General features: G+C 34.5%; 1 protein-coding gene across 6 annotated transcripts in view; it reads right to left on the reverse strand.

The window, feature by feature from the left end:
- The window catches only part of MEF2C (myocyte enhancer factor 2C), a 146,634-nt gene that overhangs the window by 13,655 nt on the left and 112,854 nt on the right, over positions 1-20,125 (reverse strand). For all 6 annotated transcript variants that reach the window (XM_011377843.1, XM_011377837.1, XM_011377853.2 and 3 more), the window contains exons 5-7: positions 18,230-18,416; positions 16,115-16,162; positions 53-225 (exon numbers count right to left, since the gene is read on the reverse strand). In XM_011377843.1, the coding sequence (XP_011376145.1) occupies positions 53-225; positions 16,115-16,162; positions 18,230-18,416 (408 nt within the window). The remainder of the gene's footprint in view (positions 1-52; positions 226-16,114; positions 16,163-18,229; positions 18,417-20,125) is intronic.

Genomic DNA, 20,125 nt, shown 5'->3' on the forward strand with positions numbered 1-20,125 from the left:
AAACATACATAAAACATTATCAACATTTATTTAAAATGTAGTTTTTCATTACCACTGATGGCATCGTATTCTTGCTGCCTGGTGGGATAAGAACTCGGAGATCTGGTTTACGGTTATTCATCCCTAAATTCATGGGGGGAGGAGATTTTGCTTGCATATTCTTGTTCAAGTTACCAGGTGAGACCAGCAGACCTGGTGAGTTTCGGGGATTGCCATACCCGTTCCCTGTTAACACAAAACAATGAAAGCACTCAGGAAAAAATCCAGACTCAAATATGTTTCCAGAGAATACATTATATGAGATTAAAAATAAAAGCTTAACAGCATAAGACATACAATAACATACACTGGAAGTCTACAGGGTGACTGATGTGAAGGGTAACCCAGTTAGTTATTAAATATTCTTCTGAAGGAAGATTAAAAACTTTTAATGAAAAGACAGTTAATACACATTAACTTACTCAGGAATCAACATACACTTTTTTTTTTTTTTTGTATTAAAAAAGTTCGGGAAGAAAGTCAGGCAGTCATTCAAGGTCTAAGAAAAGAACAGAATTGGTCCTACACTTTAATTGACTGGCTCGGTGGAGGCCTGGGTGGTGTGACTCACTCTTTCAGTTCAATGGTTTGGGTTTTATTTTGCGTGTCTGTGTGTCCTTAAATGAAGAAAGGGCATAGCAGCAAGACTATAATTTCTAGGACATGCAGGAGGAGAAGCCTCTTACATGGCTTGCTGTTCAGTTTTCCTTTCCTTTGAGTGATTTCTCTCTATGGTTTTCTGCCTCCTTTGTCCTCCTCGCCAAGTTCAGTGTACGACCCTGAAGGCTGGCTTTTCCTGATCACACGGAACTTCAAAAAGCAGGACTCTTTCTCGGGAGTTGAAATGAAGGGATGATGCCTCCATTAAAACGCTGATTCACCAAGGCACAGGAATAGCCACATCTTACATGAACACTGAAAGGGTTTTCTTAGGTCTCTGATGTTTAGACCCCTACTAACAGAAAATGGATATCTGGAGGTCTCTACTTCTCATAAATCAAAATATACTGCTCTGTGACAGTTAGAGCTACGAGGGAGCTGAGGCAGCCTGGGCCGAAGCAGAAAGTCATCTGCTGGTGTCCTCCACTGCCTGATTAGAGAATAAGAGAAACCAACTACCTGATTCAACAATCCTTGCTGGAACACTAGACAGTTTTTTTCTGAAGCTCTCTAAAGAAGACAGTCAAACCTTGTTGTTATTGTCCTCATCACCATTATTGTGAAACACAAATATCTATTACCCCAGGGCGAATGATACTGGGTGCCACCTAGTAGGGTTGCGAAGACCAAGCCCCAGTCCTCAAAGGCCCTGAAGTTCTTCTGTGGTAATCCAGTGCATACACGTACAAAATGCACAAACTGAGAGAAAGCGGTCTAGGTGAGGTGCCCACAGGATAATACAGATTAAGTGTTATCGAATTCCCAGGAGGGGAGAGATTAAAAAACAAACATTCCCTTATGTGGTAGGAATTGATGTGGGCCTTGAAAAAAGAGAAGAGATAGTAAAATATGCTGAGCATGTGCCCAGGTACGAGGAAAGGGCTGGGAATTTCCAGAGCACCGTCTGGAACACTGTGAGGAACCTGGTTAGAAGGAAACCCATGAAAGGAGAAGAATGTTGTAGACCCCGGTGAGACACGGAGGTTGGGCTGTGGAGACCTTGAATTGCAGGCTAACAGGTCTTGGGTTTAAATGATGGAAATGCAGATCCATGAAGATTGCAGAGCAGGAACACAGGCCTCCAAATGGACAGAAAGATCCACTGACGTTGGGGTAGCCTATAATTAGGAAGGCCTGCTAATATGCACTGTGATGGCCTGAGCTAGAGGTGGTGAAGAATTGGGAAGGCAAAGCATAGGTATATTTCAGGAGATATTTATGGGAACATCTTTTGAATTAGAATGTATTTAAGGCACACTGAGCAAAGCGCAATTGTTCTTCATATCCATTCATTTACCTGTCTCATTTTATGCATGAATAAATAGGCTGAATATATAACAAATAACTACGAGATTAAATCTGTCAACTGGATTATGCATAAAATTCTCCACATTACTAGCGGGGGAAAACCCAAAATAAAACAAATGAAATACCACCCAAATGTGTCGAGTACACAGTAGTTGCTTAAAAAAATGTTGGTTGAATTTGAATATAAATTACTCTTCTATAATAAACTTCAAGAAAATTAGCTAAATTCTCTAAAGCTATCTAAATATGTTGAAAGCCAAAATTTTCCTTCACAGTAAATCTGGACAGCTTTCTTTAGCCAAAGTTATTACATGAAACAAATACATTTACCTTTTATCAATAGGAGAAATATAAAGAATATGTTCACAGAAAAATGCTTGATAAAATATAAAACACACAGAGGAGTTTTATATTTAATGTGTCTTGCTGAATCATTATTGTGAATATGTCAGGACTTTAATTTTAATTAATAGAGTCTATTGGACAAGAAGGGAATGAGAAAGCCAAGACAAAATTAGCACTACACTTTTCTGTCATCTGAAGTCCAGACTGACACATCGAATACATACGTCACTTATTTATTAAGTCTGTGTGAGATCTGGTTTAAATAAACAATGAAATGGAAAATTAGCTGGGTTATTTCAAAAGAAGGGGAAAAAAAAGTCAGTTAAGCAGTGCAGTGAAGCTTGAATAGATCAGAAGAAACTAAACCCTGGCTTGGTAGATGCCGACACTGGTTTGCATGGAGGAGTTATTTTGTTAAAAGGAAGTAAAACCACTTCGTGAAATGTGTTGTCCTGTGATATGACAAGCACTGGGCCAGTGTGTGAAAATGGAAATGCTTCATGGAGGCTTTGAGAAAAGTTTTTTTTTTTTTTTTAATAAAAACATTTTCTATAGTAAACTCTCAAAAATTTCAACAAAGCCTATATCTTTTTGCCCACATTTTAAACAATAATTTGAGGCAGTGGTAGAGAAAAAAAAAAAAAACAGCCAAACATACATTTTAGGTTTTAATCCAATAAAAGCCTAAAAACTAAAAAAATTGATTTGAAAACCACTCTATTTTCCTCTTGGAATATTTCCTGTTATTTGGAAATTATGCCATTTTAGAAGATTGCTCATATTTTAAGGTGTTTACATATTGAATGTAAAATATTTTGAACTACGATGACACTTCTTAAATCCATATTTTTAGAGCATAAAGTTATTTTTAAGAACAAATAAATTCTGCCTTTTACTGGTGAATTTCTGCTCTTTTTAGCATAATGTGCCAGCTAGCATTTTGGAGCCGTATAATAACCATTTCTGTTTCCAGCCACCAAGTTGTTATTCTTCTGGCATAATATAGATTCAGGAATGCAAGACTGTGGATCCTAAACCAGTGATATAGAAACCTATCATTTGAAAATCAATGATGAATACATGCGTGTGGTTTGCTGCTAAGAAGAGCCTACATTTAAACCAGCTCAGAAACCACGGCCTCCTCTTCACTCAGAACGCTGTGGCCTGCATTGAAGCTGTTGTCTTACCATAAGATAAATTCACCAAAGAGGAGAGTCTCGTTCAAAGTTAGCGGTCAGGGGGTTGGGAAACACCACCTCTCAATAACTTTCCAATATACAGATTCAAACTTTCTTCACACTATGTTTTAAAATGACCCTCCGCCTGAACAATTAGCAATTTAGATGTGACCGTATGCAGATGTCACATTCCCTGGACCACTTAAAAGCACAAAAATTATAAAGCATGAGAATGGATTTCCTGATTATAGATTATAAGAAAATGAAGAACAGACCAACTTTGGAGTCAGTTTGTTTTACAGTTTCATTTGATTAAAAATATTGTTCGCATAACATAAAACTATTTAAGCATTCATGATATAATTTGGATGAAGGATAAGAGAATCTACCTCAATTGGTTATAAGTTTCTAAACACTCATATTAAAACCAGTGTAAATATACAGAACTTAGAATGTGGTGTTAGGAGAAAAAAAAATTTTTTTTCTCCAGTTAACTTGAAAACACTTGCTGCTTTTTTTTTTTTTTTTTAATTGACTCCTATTTTAAGAAGTTGTAAATTCAAAGAACATATTCCTGGCTTAAGTTGTAGTGAGGAGGACATTTTGCCTTGTCTCACAGAGCTCAATTGAGCGTGCAGCCCTCCTTGAGCCCAAAGTTCTGAAATTTTCTCTTATTTGTATATTTCAACATTATGAGTCTTTTCACTAGTTTTTTTTTTTTCTGGAATTTTCAGTTATAAATATAAGCATATAAAACTAATAAGCACAAAACAGAAACTAGTCCTTATGGACCAAGGCTTATTTCCTGAGCACAATCTTCTTTTCAGTCTCCCAAGTTAATTTAACTATTACCTCTCCCTCTTCCAACTTCATATTCAATCAGATACCAAAGATTGTTAATTTTTCTTCCAAAATGCCTCTCTCCATCTCCATTGCCACCATCCTGGTTTAGGCTTTCATCGTATCTGACTAGGTCTTTCAATAACCCCTATGTGGGTCCCTGGTTTCTAGAAGAAGATTTCTTCACCAGGCCTTAAGAGGAATGTCAGAAGGTTGTGAGCTCCTTAAGCTGTATGCAAATTTATGTGCATATGTGTGATATTAAATCTAATGTATAGTCCCAATGCACCAGGGGAAATCTTTTGAAAGTACTGCTTCCATCGTGTTCCTTTTTCAGATCATACTTAACACTGTTGAGTCAGTGCCTTTGGTGGCTCTCAGGACTGTGCAGTTTGACTTACTCTGTCTATCTGATTTCCAATGGCTGCAGCCAAACACACCGTCCTCTGAAAACGCCTCAGTTTCTGTTCTAACAGTTTCACAACCTGTGTTTGTCCTCTTGTTTGATACAAATTAATTTTTTAAGGATCAGCTAATGTCTCAGCTCTTTCATGATGCCTTTCAAACAATTGCAGCCCACCTGGAACTCACCATTCTCTAAGATCCTGTTGCAGTTAGAGGCAGTGATACTATGTAAATTACTCATTTTTTAAGTGTTTCAAGTGCTCACAAATGGATACACAAAATATGCTGAAAAATTAAGATTTATTCAGGAATGGCACTAAAAATTAAATTACTGAAGGAATGTGACATGAGAACTGAAAAGGTAATGAGTAACTTGCTAATTTCAAACATCGAGGGACTCTCCTCTTTGTGCTACTTGAGAAAATTTTCTTCTTTAGATAATGATTACATACTGATGACCAAGTATATCACTGAGATAAACTGCTTATCAACCATATAATACGAAAGTCAGGAAATCACGCAAGTGCCCTCCTACTAAATTTGTTTATAGAGAGTTAATTGGGGCTTCTTTTTCACCTGTTACACTTGTTAATCATTTCACAGCACATTACCTTAGCTGACTGCAAGTGGTAGAATCAAATAGAGTAGAAATATTCCCTAATGAAAAAGAAAAGTCTGAGACATCAGATCTTTTCTTCTACACTGACAAGAATTTCTTTCCATAGGTTGTTTCTATATTGAGATGCATCTCAACAATAATTTACTCTTACAGAACTTTCCAGGAAAAGATGGGCTACATGAAATCCTAGGAAAAAGAATGTTCAAAGAGTGACAATTAAGACTATATAGGATTTTATTTCATGGCTCAGAGAGAGACTTCTGGGGAGAGGGAATGCATGAGCATGAGAGTGAGATCTCAGAGTCATGACTATATTTGAGAAGAACAAGCATTTCATGAAGACGAAACAGTGGATGTTTTAGAAAAAAACAGTGCAGTTTTCAAAGTAGGCTTGGCTAACACAAGCCTCTCAGGTAACCTTATACTGCAGACTTTCTATACTATAGAAAATAAGCAGCCAAAGTTAGTTTGTGACTGGTAAATGACATCATTACCTCTGTATGAGGAAAATAACAACACTGGCAGTGAAAAGGATAGATTAAAGCGGGTTAGGGTGTTAGTAGGAAAGCTAGTTAGGACGCGCCTTCCATGGAACACATGAGGAATGAGGTCGGAATGAGGCAGCAGAGACAGGAAGATTGACAAGGCAGAGGGGAGTCAAGAACAAAAGAAAAAATTAAGTAGATCAAAGCCAAGTTCTGGTCATGAGGTCTCCATCATTGTTTCTTCAACTATACTGAGTCTTAGTTTTCTCAATGCTAAGTAATGATTTCATTAGTGAGAGAGAAGCATAAAAGTAACCTGAATTAGAGACTCCCATATACTTGCTTGAGACAGCCATCACCAACATGACCTTGCAATATTAATAATAGTAAACGCTTTATATTGTATTATTTAGCAATAATAGTAACCACATAAAACATATACTTTAAGTACCTAGAATAGTACCAGGTACCTAGTATCTGCTATATAAATGTTTGCTATTATACATGGATATAAAATACCTTTAATTCTCAAAATGACAACCCTATGAGGTACATTTAACAGCATCCCTGGGTTACGTAATGAGAAAACTGAAGAACAGAGAGGTCCAGTAACTTGCCCAATGTCAAACAGCTATTAACTGGGGAAGCCATGATTTGAACCCAGCATTGTGTCCAGAGTCCATGTTCTGAAGTACAACATTGCCCTGTTGCTTGAGAATTTGAAAACCCTTCTGTGTCAGATCTTATTCTAAAACTTCAGGAATATAAGGGAACAGAGGAAACAAACAAAGTGTGAGACCAGGGACATGAGATTCATCCTCCTGAGCCAGAGGTGATGTGGAAGCTTGAGAAATGCCTTACATGGTCAACTTGGCTATTATAACTAGCTGTTCTGGTTCAGAAGATGCTGAACTTATATAAAGAGGCACAGAATGGTGATGTTCCAAACCATATTTCTGGTCCCTCTCTGGATAAATAAGTATTTACAAATAGAAAATATTGGGTTTAGCTACACTAAATGCCAGAACAATTGTTTAACTTTTAGTGTGCTATTCAAGTGGATGATTAAATATACTTTTAAAGTAGATTTTGTAATATATTAGTCAATAACCTCTCTTGTAATAGAAGGTAAAGGTGTATACCTACCTATTATCAATTTAAGAGACCAGCTTTCATCAGAACCACTTAATATAATATCACTAAATGCCCAGCATTTTATAATATCTGCTGTTAGTTGTTATCTGGAAAATAATTTCTAATATTTAGATATATAAATTTACTTTGTTTAATAATTTGTTAATGGTATCTTAATTTGGGGAATTTGAAGCAAACTGCCACAGGAAAACATTAAGCCGAAGATATAGCTGAACCTCTATTGCATTGATTTTCTGTTTTTGCTTCAGCAAAATGTTTTACCAACCTAGGTTTTCTTTAATTTCATTAGAACAATTTCAAAAACATTTAAAGTCTACTGTCTTGTTAAACTGAAGTTGTCACATAGTTGATAATGCTCACTACCATCAATTAATTTTAAATTTGACTTTTTAAAGGTTTTAAGATAAGCTAGCTAGTTTCCAACAGCAGGACTTTGTTGTGCATCTCAAATAAACCGACAACTTTTCACAGAAAACTCTTTTAAATTGTATACAGTAGACTTGCTCATACAATCCACTACTCTACTGGAAGCAACACACTTAAAACAATTTTAGTGGGAAAACATTATGACCCTGAAGACTTCAGTCCTAGACACACTTTGCCCTGAGTGCCCGAAACTCTTAAAAGAGTTAAGAACTATAAGTTATTCTGCTGTTGTAAATCATAGTTTTTAGTTTTGCTTTGTTTCTGTTTTTAGGGAGAAGGAGATACTTTTCATAGGATAGCTCTAAGTGAAAAGGAAACCACAAAACATCTGGAGGTCAGAAATCTGGGAATGATGAAAATTTCAATATGCCTACTGTAGAATGGGGGCAAATCAGATTTCTGATTCTTATCCTGGTAAAGACTCCTTATTATGATTATAATTATGATCCTTAAACATAAAATTGTCTTCATTCTATCTGAGTTTTTTTTTAGGGAAATAATGTAATAATGTATAATGTTAGACTATGAAGAAAACTCCTGTGAAATCTTGGTGCCTTTTGTGGTGTATTCTTAGAAAAATACCCCAAGAATACACCAAAGCCAAGACTATTTTTGGCTGTACCAGTCAGAGGGCAGTAGACATTCCAAAAAGAGACTTGTCTCTTTTGCTTGACCATGTCACCCTGATGCTGAACTAGACCTTCATGGATTTCATATCTATCCCCACTTGCCCTTGAGGTTTCTTGGACATGTTTTATTTAGTATCTTTTGTGTATTAAGCCTATTTGACAACTAGATACTGAACTTTAAACATTCAGCACATACAATAAGCTCTGTATTATGAGACAGAAGTTGTTTCTCTAAAGATCAAAAGTCCATGTCATTAAGTAAGTTTGTGTTGGCAAGCCAATCACTCATTTGTTCAAACAGTCATGTGGGTCAGGCATGATCATCTCAATTTTTGACAGATGAGGAAACTGAGGTTCAGGGAGCTTCTGTGATTTGTCAGTACGTGGGAGAGCTTTGATTTGAATCCAAAACACAAACTACTTCCACTACATTATTACAAAAGCCAGATGTTTCAGATTTAGAATGCATCCTATACTTCTCCCTTTCTCTGAATAAAGTTTCCATTTGTAAATAAAAAAAGAAATTGACAATCTGATGTTTCCAGTGCAAAAAGGCACTCAAAATATTGTTCTGCTTTTGAGTACAGATTTACTGAAGGGATAGTTTTTAATTTCACCATAAAAATGATATTGAACTTTGCTATCTTCAAAAAATTCCATTTAACAATGAATGATAGATTTATGACTCACTTAATTGTTCACTTCTTGTGATTTTTGGGACTGTCTCTGCTAAAAATGAGGGGGTGTCTTCATTATTGACACAATCGCTCATTCTTTCAGTCATTTTTATAAACAAAAATATTGAGACAGTATAAATTAGAGAGAACGTGACAGAAGAGAATGAATAATTACTTGTGGTTTTAACATTTACACAACTGCTGCAAACACATCAGAAGATCATAATGTTCAAAGTGAAATGTGTTGCACTGCACTGTACTGAGCTGCGATTCTGCCTCGGATTTATTAATATATCCTCTTTACTCCAAGGGCCGTGGAAAACATCTCTGTGAAGCCTACCAGTGCACTGCACATTGAATAAATATTACTGAAACTGCATGAAACTAAGTTTTAATTTTTGCTTAGGAAATCAAGAATATAAATAATTGCAATACCAACAATAGCTAACATTTATTAACAGGCACTTACTCTGCGGCAGAAACCGTGCTAGGTGCTTTGCATTGGTTATCTCATTTAATTTTCGCAACAATCCTGCAAAATGGAAATTCACAGACTTTCCAAGGGCAATAATGCCATCCCCAAAATAACTTGTATATCTTATATTTCCCTTGGTCATTTTATTATTCTGAATAATAAATGTCCATCTCTGGAATATGTTCCCAAATTACTGCTTGAGCAAAAATTTACTTCATGGTTTTATAGTTTTCTTTGAGTTGCTTAATATTAAACTAAAGGTTCCTTTTTCATGATTGTTATGTAAAGTAATGGTATCATATTGGAACTTATAAACTGACCATAGATTCACTATTATTACTCTAATAATTTATATTACAATAGCAGGGCTTCCCCCACTCACACTGTAAACACAGCATAATCAGTTCTTTACCATAGCTGGAGGTTGTAAGTGGAGTCTAAGGTCAAGAAGTTGTGAAATGAGGCAGAGTGTTTAATAAAAACAGTTAGCAAGTAAATATTAAGTTCAGTTAGAACAACTGAAATAGAGCGATAACAAATTAACCCAGTGAATACTTAGCACCCTATGGACCCATCTGTAGTTTAAAAATTAAAATTGTTTACCCAAGATTTTGGTACAATAATTTTCTTTAGTTTAAAGTAAACTAAAGGAGTAGACTGGATTTGGTGTTTCAAATGTGAGATTGTTTCATGACTATAACTCTTTGAACTGAAATTCAAATGAAACATACTATGTAAGTCTAACTGTAAAATTTAAGTGACTGGCAAAAGAGTATCTGAAAACAGTAATTTATACTCTTGGCTGACAGCCTTGAAGTCCCGAAAAATCCCTGGTAGGTAAAAAATTGATTTCCAAAAGAGGGGCTTTTTAACCACATCCCTTCTCCTCCAGCATCAGCTGTCTGTTGATGCATAATTTCATATCGCTGATGATTTTGAAAAGAGTTTTTCTTTCCATATTACCTCCAAATAAAATCTTATGGTGGTGCCAAAAACAGGGAAGAGAGAAACCAACAGTGTACCAAACAAGAACAGCAGCAACAAAAAGGATGGCTAAGAGAAAAAATAAGTTGAGTAAAATTAATATTTTTGGAGAAAATATTAACTGCTTGAATTAATATTAAAAATGACCAAAGTTTTATTATCAGTCACATTCCTAGGTTAAATCAATGAGATATGAGTGAAGAGACCAATTTTCACATTGTTTTACTGAATGTAACGGAAGGACAGTAAAATTCGTGAGGTCAAAAATCATGAAATACAAAGGGCTATAAAACCTTTTAAAACACTCTCTAGGAAGTTATAATTTGAAAATTTGTTTTTTTCCTTCCAGGAATCAAACTCTTTAAGAATTAAGTCCAGCCAAAGGGGTTGAAAGCAGATTTTACGATATCCTGACTTAGCCTGTAACATTCTTCATTTTTCTTTTCTTAGACTTGCCTCTCTCACTTCGCACACTGGCCCCTAGAGAATGGTGTCAAAGTATTGCTTTTTTAGTAATTTTTCAAGTCTTGTATATGGAAAGTGGACAGTGATTTTCTTGGCAGTGGCTTTGTATCACATGCTGTAGGTCATCCAACCAGGGGACAAGGGTTTTTTTTATTTTTTTCTTTAATAAATCTACTTAACTTTCATTTAGGTTAAAAATATCATTCTTACTTAATTTCATAGATATTAATGAAGTAATGCTATTGGATCTTTATTTATGTTTTGGCTGAACTCCCAAGGTAAAACTGTAAATGAATTCAGAATTTTTATTCAGAACAATTAAAATGAACAGAATAAAAACTTTAAAACAAGAATCGAACTATTAATTTAGATTTTTTCACATGCTGCTTAATAATATTTTTAAAAGTAATATAAAATTATATTTCTATACTAACAAAGCATTTTTCTTATTTGTGAGCAAATAAATGATATCCCTCTCCCTTTCTTCAGTACTGCAATCTGAATTTGTGTTTCACTAGGCAACAAAAATGCAAACTTGTTAAAGCAAATCCCTTGAGACTGAATTTTTAACCATTTCACTAATATTTTAAAACACTGAGTAAGAATTTCAGAGAAGTCTTTTTTGGCTGATAAGAAAGTCAGCCGAGAAATTTTTGATAAGTATTCTCAAAAACAAAAACTTGCAAAACAATGGTACTGCTACAGAATAATTAAAAATCGTATGACCTTTTCCTCTCTTCACTTAGCTCTATTTTATGATAAAATTTTCTTTTTCAATGCTAAATGAACTTCGAAAGAAGTCATATAAGTAAAGTTTATGATTATATAACAAATTGTCTGTAAACGGACACTAATGATACTTGTGTCTTATCCCCATTGTGAGTACTAAGTTTAAAGTTTCTAAGTTTAAGGACTTGCTAGATGGGGTTTTTTTCAGAGTCTGGAAGTCAGGTCTCCTTATTCACCACTCAGTGGTTTATCTTTATCTACAACAGTACACTGCCACCATCAAGTTTCCATGTATTTAGCTGGTATAAATTAAGCATTCTAGAAGTGACAATGCTTGACAACCAAATGCATAAAATAGTAAACAATTGACAATCAAAAAAAGGAAACAGCTGTTAGTTTCTTTTTATATAAAATTATATCTAATTTACAATAAATGCCAATTAAAATTATTAACCAATATACATAAATCTCCTTTGCCTTATTGTCAAACAACTATGTAGACTAAAATTCTCTTAAATTTTCAGAGACTCCCAACGGTTTTCCTCTTCTCTCTCGTCTCAATCACGATTCAGTAAATCCTAGAACATACTGGTACTTTCTATTCAATAAAAAGTAACCATGCTATTAAAGTAAAAACAAAAAGTACTAATAAGACAGTGAATAATCCAACACAAGGCCTTGCTGTGCTAATGGTTACTTCTATTAAATCTAATGATTATGAAAACTCAAATGAACTTGATCTTCCAATCATCAATAACCACTAAGATTAGCATATTAAAAGCTTTAATGTGCAGAGATATGACAAAATGCAATTTTAAAAGCAATGACTTTTCATTTTGGTTGTGGAGAGGAAAGGATTAAGTAGTGAATGAATAACTGTCAACTGAAACCTAGAAATGTCACTATTACTAATGTATTATAATAACTTTCTGTATACTTCCTCTACACCAAGAATACAACCCTATCCTGTCGCTGCTTTATTACTACTTGCCTTTGTCTTTGAAATTACTTCAATTTAAGTGATAAGAAGTTTGGTGTTTTAAGAGGTGATTCGCAATGGTCTGATACCAATCCACATTCCATTTACTGCTATTTATCAGCTCTTTAAGTTTTCCATTAAGCATGTTAGAAAAGTTGGTAAAACTTTATTGGCCAATGATGCTCAGCTATGTAATCAAATAATTAATTTGCTATTCATTGTATACAATTTCAGAAGAATACATTATTTTTCTGAATTATAGATCAAAGGCATATCTTTTTGTATTTAAAATTACATTATTTCTTTGAAGTATTCTTTCTGTTTTTTACACCAACACTATTAAAAATTTATGTCTATAAAATCAACTTTTCCTTTATTCAGCTAACAAACATTTACTGAGTATCTGCCACGTACTATCTCTTATGTTTTGAGCTGGGAATACAAACTGAATAAAACACATTTTACTCCCAGAGGGCTGAGGGTCCAGGAGAGAGAACTGTGCCCATTCGTTGCAATGAGATAAGCAATCTAGGCACAGGCTGCCGTGGGAGAATAGAGGAGAGGTGCATAATTCCTTTGGGAAGAGACAGGAAAGGATTTCCTAAATGGCTGAATGGAATTCTGAGGGACGACAAGGAGTGATCAGTAGCATGAAGCAGGAGTGCCAGGAATGCCTATATAAAGGTAGCCTCAACACTGGAAAGTGGCAGCTCAGTGCAGCGGTTAAAAGCCTGGACTCTGGGGACAGACTGCCTGGGTTCTACCTTGGCCAATTACTTATCCTCTCTGTGCTCACTTCCACCACCTATAGAAGGGTATAATATAAATATCTATTTCAAAAGACTGTTATAAGAATAAATGTTACTTTTCATGAAGCACATAGTAGAGCAATTTAAATGTACGCTATTATTAGAGTTGGAGTGCAGGGTTCTTGATGGCAGTGGCAGAAAGTAAGAAAGTTTAAGACTGGAGAGGAGGTCGAGTCAGAGATCAGAGACTCACAGTTAATTCTGAAAGAGTTGGGAAGCCATTGCTAGATTTTAGGCATGTGAATTATGACCTACAATTAGTTTAAGGCTTTGAGAAAGACTATCAGTCACGGGGAAACTGTAATGAAATGCAATGTGAAGTAGGGAGGTGAATTAGGGGCCTCCAGAAACAGTCCTGGGGTATTAGTACAAGCCTGACCAAGGGTGGTGGGATAAGAATGGAGAGAAAGGGGTAGATTTAGAAAATACCTTGAGTTGGTGACAGAGTTGGGAAGATCTGGTGACTTGCCAGATGACAGGATGAGGGAAAGAGATGGTTCAGGGACTGGATGGGAAAGATGTTATACTTTATGACTGAGCTGAGCTGAAAAAGAGAATGCTTATCTCTTTGGTCTTTTGGTATTCACAGGCACACAAAAAATGTTAAATTTACTTCCTTCCTTCATGAAACTATCCCCTCTCCCCCCTTTTTTTACAAGTTGCAATGATTTTATTTTGAAAAAAAATTTACAAAGACTGAAAATTACTTAATTGCAGAGTCTTTACACTTGGCCTCAGAGTTTCTAACTTTATATCTGAAACCTTGAATTTCAAGGACAATATTCAAAATTTGGAAGATATCTTTTGGCCATTTTGCTTTAGTTTTCTTTTCTGAAAATGTAGAGACATTCTGGCTGGCCTTGTTTCTCCCTGGTGTTATGTGATTCTCTGACATCAGCACAGATATATTCAGCTTTGACATGTGATACTGTCCGGCAGGAGAAAGAAGGGAAGATGGCTGAGCTTGTGATCAGGACATGACAGCTAAGCTCAAGACTAAGTGGCATTTGCAACAGGTGTTTTGTGGAATCAGAGTTAGAAAGAGCTTCTTCCTCTATTTTTAAAAAGTGGGGAAGTAACTCTTTCACCACTATTCAGAAATTGTGAAAATTACATGCTCATGACTATAAGATACAATCATCAAAATATAATATTTATTATCAAGAGGGTGGAGCAGTAGAGTGTCTTTCTGTTTGCTTCTCCTATTTTTGAAGAAGATTCTCATGACTATAGCAGAGATCCTAAAGTAGGAGGATGAATTTGCTAAGCTTGTAAGATACTTTTAGTTCAATGATGTTAAGACCTATATGTGGCTAACTTTTATGCTTAAAAGATCGAGTTTCTTTGTCCCTAAAGGGCCATTAACCTTAGTAGACTGTCAGGGAATTGAAAATGACAGCATAATTGAACAACCAAATGCTTCATATTTTCAATATGGGATTCAAAAGCATTCTAGCTGTTAAACAGCAACAAGAGGCCACTTCCACTGAAACTGAGTAACTGATTCCTCATGCCCCTCCACTCCACATGTCTTTTACTACTTCTAATAACTTCATCGCCATAATTGGTTGCTCCCATAATAGTAAGCAAACTAATGCAGCAAGATACTGGATAAAATATCATAACATATAAACCATTTTTCTTTTTCTTTGTATTTGTGAGAAACCAATTCTTAGTCCCCACTATTCTTTCTAACCATAGTGCTTGACAGAGACTTGAATCCAAGAAACATGGGTCTGTAATGTCGAAGTTACAAGCCACAAAGCATTCTTTTGAGGGGAAAAAATGAGCATTTCATTTTAATATCTAGCAAAATCGTATATTTTTACTCATTAATCTGACTCTAATTTTTAAAAGAAAGATAAAATAGGAAGCAGTGCCACCGATTCTGTGTACTAATTCACTGTGTACTTCTAATACTTTTTCTTCATTACTCACTGAACTAGTGAAGAGCCACCATCAGAAGTGAGAAACATTACTCCCAAATGGACATATTTGTAAAAATGTTTTTATATGCCAATTTTCTTTATCTTCTTTCTTATAATTAGCAGGCTATTATATTTGACCCTGGCAAAATATTTTAATTAGGCTGTCCATGGATATTTCAATAAACTTAGATTTTTTTTTTTGACATTTCAAACATAACCTTGTGTCATTCATGCTGGCCTCTCCTATTTTAAGTGTTTAGCATGTTCCAGCTTGCAGGAATTACCATGGTTACTTGTTATGCCAATGGTGAACTGTAGTTTGCATTAAAAAAGTATTGTGTGCTGTTTTGTCTCTGCATTGAAAATGATATCAATAGCTCAATAATCACAATAATCTGAATTAATATGGAACCCTGGAGAAGTGTGGCTATGAGTCAATCAGCCATAACAGAAGAAGCTCTTAAGAGCTGAAATATATTATAAGGGGCTTTTGGGGGGTGCACTATGGCAAATGTGGTTTTATTTCATTAAATTATTGTTGATAGGTTATAATCTCACAATCTCATTTTCTTTATATATTCACTTTTAGAAATGTATAGGAGTTTGGTACTTATTTGGGTAGAATGTGATTCACATTTAATATGAAATGATTTAACCGAGAACTCAAATGGCAAGGCTCATTTAAGGTACTCATGTGTCTAGAAATGGTATTTAGGATTAAATTGATTTGATTAGAATCCTCGATCCTTTGATTATGTTGAATAGTTGAAGTTTTATTAAGGAAAGTTCTAATTAATAAACAGTCTTCCTCTAAGTTGCTATCCAGTCATTCCTGCTTTTGAAATTCTGGGGGCCATTTTTCCATGCCTCTCACAGATCTCTCAACTTTACTCTGTTCAAAAGACTTACTTCCTGCAAATCTCCCAGTAAAGGAACTCTGAACAATGATATATACTGCAGTACAGAAATCTCCACTCACCTGCACTGGTGCCTGCACCGGATGTGAGGTCTCCACCCATCAGACCACCTATGGATTAAAGAGGAAGATCAAAAAGAGAAAGGCTAAGGCTCACAGAACAACACACTTTACCTTGAGCAACCTCAGTATTTTGTCCTCTTCTAAGAGTCCTAAATTTGTAAAGTTTTACCTAAGTCAGATGGCTGACATTTGTTTTATTGTGAAGTGCTGTGCTCAAACATTAAAAATACATTCAATCACTGACATGCTGCAGAATCTTTTTTTTAAGAAAAATCACTTTTAAAAAATCCAATGTTTAAATGGTCTCTAAATTTTATTATTTCCAACTCTAGTTTTTCCTAAGAGGATGTTTTATAGAAAGAAAGAAAGAAAAAAAAAAAAGAATTCAAATAACCATACATTTGATGTTTAATTATTTGTAAATATTTTTACACAATTAGTTTTGTGCAGTGCTAATTGTCTAGAACTTTGCATTTCACGAATCTACCCACAGTGACTGACCTCATTTACTACCTGACTTTTACTTACTGACACAATAAAATAGGTTATACTGGTCACAAATTTAGAAATTTAGGCTTATTCACTGCTAACTTAAGAAAGCAGGTTGAAATCTGGCAATGTTTATATATGAGAGTTGAGATGTTTCAATAAGATATTGAATATAATAATTACTGTTAGTTTTTAAGGAACAAGATTTAGCCAAAAGAATAGAATATCAGCTAGATTATTTTTTAATTGCTTCTAAGTGATACTCTATAATTATTAGTTGGTTCTGGTTTTGGAATTAGAAGAAAACGTTTATTACCATTTAAGAAAATGTTTATTACTTCCAATTAAATAATATTTTAAAAATAAAGTGTGAGATTTTTAAAAATAAATGAACATGAGTATGATATGAAAGGAATACATACGATTATTGAAAATTTTTATAAAAAATTTCAATCATATTCATAAGTAGAGATAATGGTATAATGAAGTCCTTTATACACATCTTTCGGATTCAAGATTTATCAAGTTTTTTTAATCTGCCTGATTTTGATTGTATTTTCTATATAAAGTTTCTGTACTGAGTAGCAATATATATTTAATTTTAATTATAAGGCAGATATTTAAGTATTCCAAAAATATTTCTTTTGTAAATAAATTGCTTTTAATACAGTTATATGTGCTTAAGACATATTAAACATTTCCTATGGAGTGCTTTTTAAAAAATAAAATATAAATACATAAAGGTTTGCTATATATGATTTATAAATACAATTATTTGGGTGGTGCTTCCTTTGAAAATATGAAGAAATTGTTTAGTTATGTTCAATATATATTTACTCAGTTCCTACTGTGAGCCTGGCAAATCAAGGGGACATTCTTCCCTTCAAGGTTTTTTAAATCCAGTGGGTAAAGAGATGCACATTCAGTACAGTATATCATAATGTATTATGTTTGATCTGAGTAGTAAGAATGGTCGAACTTGTCCTGAGCAATAATTTCTTTTCTCTGGGACACTGTGAACTGTACAACAGTAAGGATCTCAGAAGTGTAGAGAGAAATTTATGGCAGATGTACATGTCCTTTAATTCTGACTTAGTTTTGTTTTTATTTCATACTCTTTATAAATTATGTTTTCCTATCATATTTCATTTTTTCCTTAATTCCTTTGTGGTATAAGTAAGTTACTGTATGAATAAATAAAAACCGACCAAAATAATAAATAACTACATGGGATAAATGCCATAAGAGGACACAGGGGAAGGTTTCACAGAAGAAGTAAAATCTGGAGAAGAGAAAGAGGGAAAATGGAATTTTAGGCAAGAAAAGAGCAGAAGTAAAAGCACGGAGACAGGATATTTGACATTCTATTCAAGAAAGCATGTGGTAAAAATACAACCACATGAGAAGACTAGTACAGATATAAATTAAACAGGTAAATTGCAGATTATGAAAGATTTCAAAAGATATGCTAATGGAATTAGGCTTTATCATGTTGAAGATCTAGCAGTGAAGGAATATAATAAATGGGACACTGGAAAACTCAACATCTTAGAGACGAAATTGTCTTTTTGCCAAGAGTGGCTCCTCACAATGATTTGTTCACATCGAGTTCTTAAGAGGACGTACCTGTGTTACCTGCACTTGGAGGTCGATGTGTTACACCAGGAGACATACTATTCCTCTGCAGAGAAGGGTGGGCCAGTGGCAAAAGATTGGGGTTTCCCAGTGAGCTGACGGGGTTGCTGTATACCAAACTGTTATGGCTGGACACTGGGATGGAGACTGGCATCTCAAAGTTGGGGGGTGGAACAGCCTGTAGGAGCAGAGAAAAAAATATGGGTATAAAAAAAAAAAAAGAATAGAAATAGAACTTCTCAAGTACAGGCAGCCTTTACTTTTCCAAGAAAAAATTTTAAATTCCAAACTGCTTGGTGTCTAGAAGACCATTAAGAAGAAAGAGCTCTCATGATGTTCAAATCATAAATTGATTTCTTTAATGTGCTTAGAACTCTTTGCAACTATTAGAAAGCATTTCACTTTTGTTTAAAACAAAGCCCCATTTCATTAGACTCCATTGTCTTTGAATTCCATTCTATTAAGTAATAATTGTTCATTTGTGATATCTGAATCTGGTGCCAGAAATGACTGCAAGATCAAAGGTACATGATTGTGATGACTTCACAGAGAAAAAGGAGGATTAAAATGCAAACCAGTGCCTTTGGTTTAATTGCTTATTGAAGCATATTTATGCAGAAGTTTAATGATATAAAATCATCTCCAGGCTTGTGAATAGCACATATACTTCATTATTTTTAAAAGTCTGTCTTTTGAAAGTAACTCTGGAGATAATAGACATTTTAAGATACAGGTTTCAACAGAGCATATATCATTCAATAATTCATATCTTAAAATAATAGTTCAGAATTTTTGTTGCACTTCACTATTTGGGATGTATTGACACTGACGAATGTCAAGACCTACATCTCAAATGGTAGAGCTGACAAATATTTAGTGAACCAAAACTGTATGGCTATCTAATTAGAATAATCAGGTCGCAGTTATTGATTTTTTGGTATTATTTTGGCAATATGAGCAAAGTCATATTTATTTTTCTGCTTGCACTAACTAGATAATCATAGTTGTAACTCCCTCCCTCCTTTGTTCTCATTTTTAACATTATAAATGGAAATACTGTTTGAGGACTCAGGGCATCAGAGCATACAGCATTCTTAATGTAAAATGGATGTGTGTATGTGTGTATATCTAATATGGATATTAGAGATGAGGGGTTTATGCAGAACATTCCCTCAGGTATTCTTAAATAAGCCATTGGGAAAGTTTAAATACACATATGTGTATGAGTTTCAAAGCTGTTTTTTTTTTTCCAAACTATTTTTTTCTGTAATCGTAACATCAATTTTTCTTTTACTAGTTGATTGGCAGGCCTGCGTCACACGTTATGCTCTGCAATGATTCTGTTTATGTTGGTGATGATTACAATACTATTCTCTATTTATATTTACTCTCCCTTTATTTCTTATTCTTTCCTCCCTCCCTATTTTTCTTTTCTTCTTTGATCTGGACATTGGTAAGAATAAATGTTTCATAACTTTTCTTTTATGTTGTTGATTTTTCATTGTTTTAGAGGAAAAAAATTGTTCAAGTGCTAAATTACCCTGTTGTAAACAGGGTAGCAAAAAAATAATTTTGGATAGATACTGTGATATAATGGAATATAAATGTTTGATAACATATCAAAGAATGAAGATATACTCAAATTTCCAGAGCCTTTTTAAACAACAAAAAAAATCAGTATATGCTTTAAAATAAATGTCTGTAGAGTGAATGAAATATTGTATTCCTTTATTAAAAGGCCAAATAGGAATGAGTCTGGCATACCTAAGAAAACAGTCCAGTAACTGTGCTAGGGCTTCTACACCTGCCCTTTGAGACCCACTGTCTACCTTCTTCACTGCTCTGAGCCCAGCAGCTGACCCTCTGGACTGAATCCACCGGGCTCCC

Source organism: Pteropus vampyrus, unplaced genomic scaffold (genome assembly GCF_000151845.1).
Source record: "Pteropus vampyrus isolate Shadow unplaced genomic scaffold, Pvam_2.0 Scaffold11, whole genome shotgun sequence".
In the NCBI taxonomy this organism is placed as follows: domain Eukaryota; kingdom Metazoa; phylum Chordata; class Mammalia; order Chiroptera; family Pteropodidae; genus Pteropus; species Pteropus vampyrus.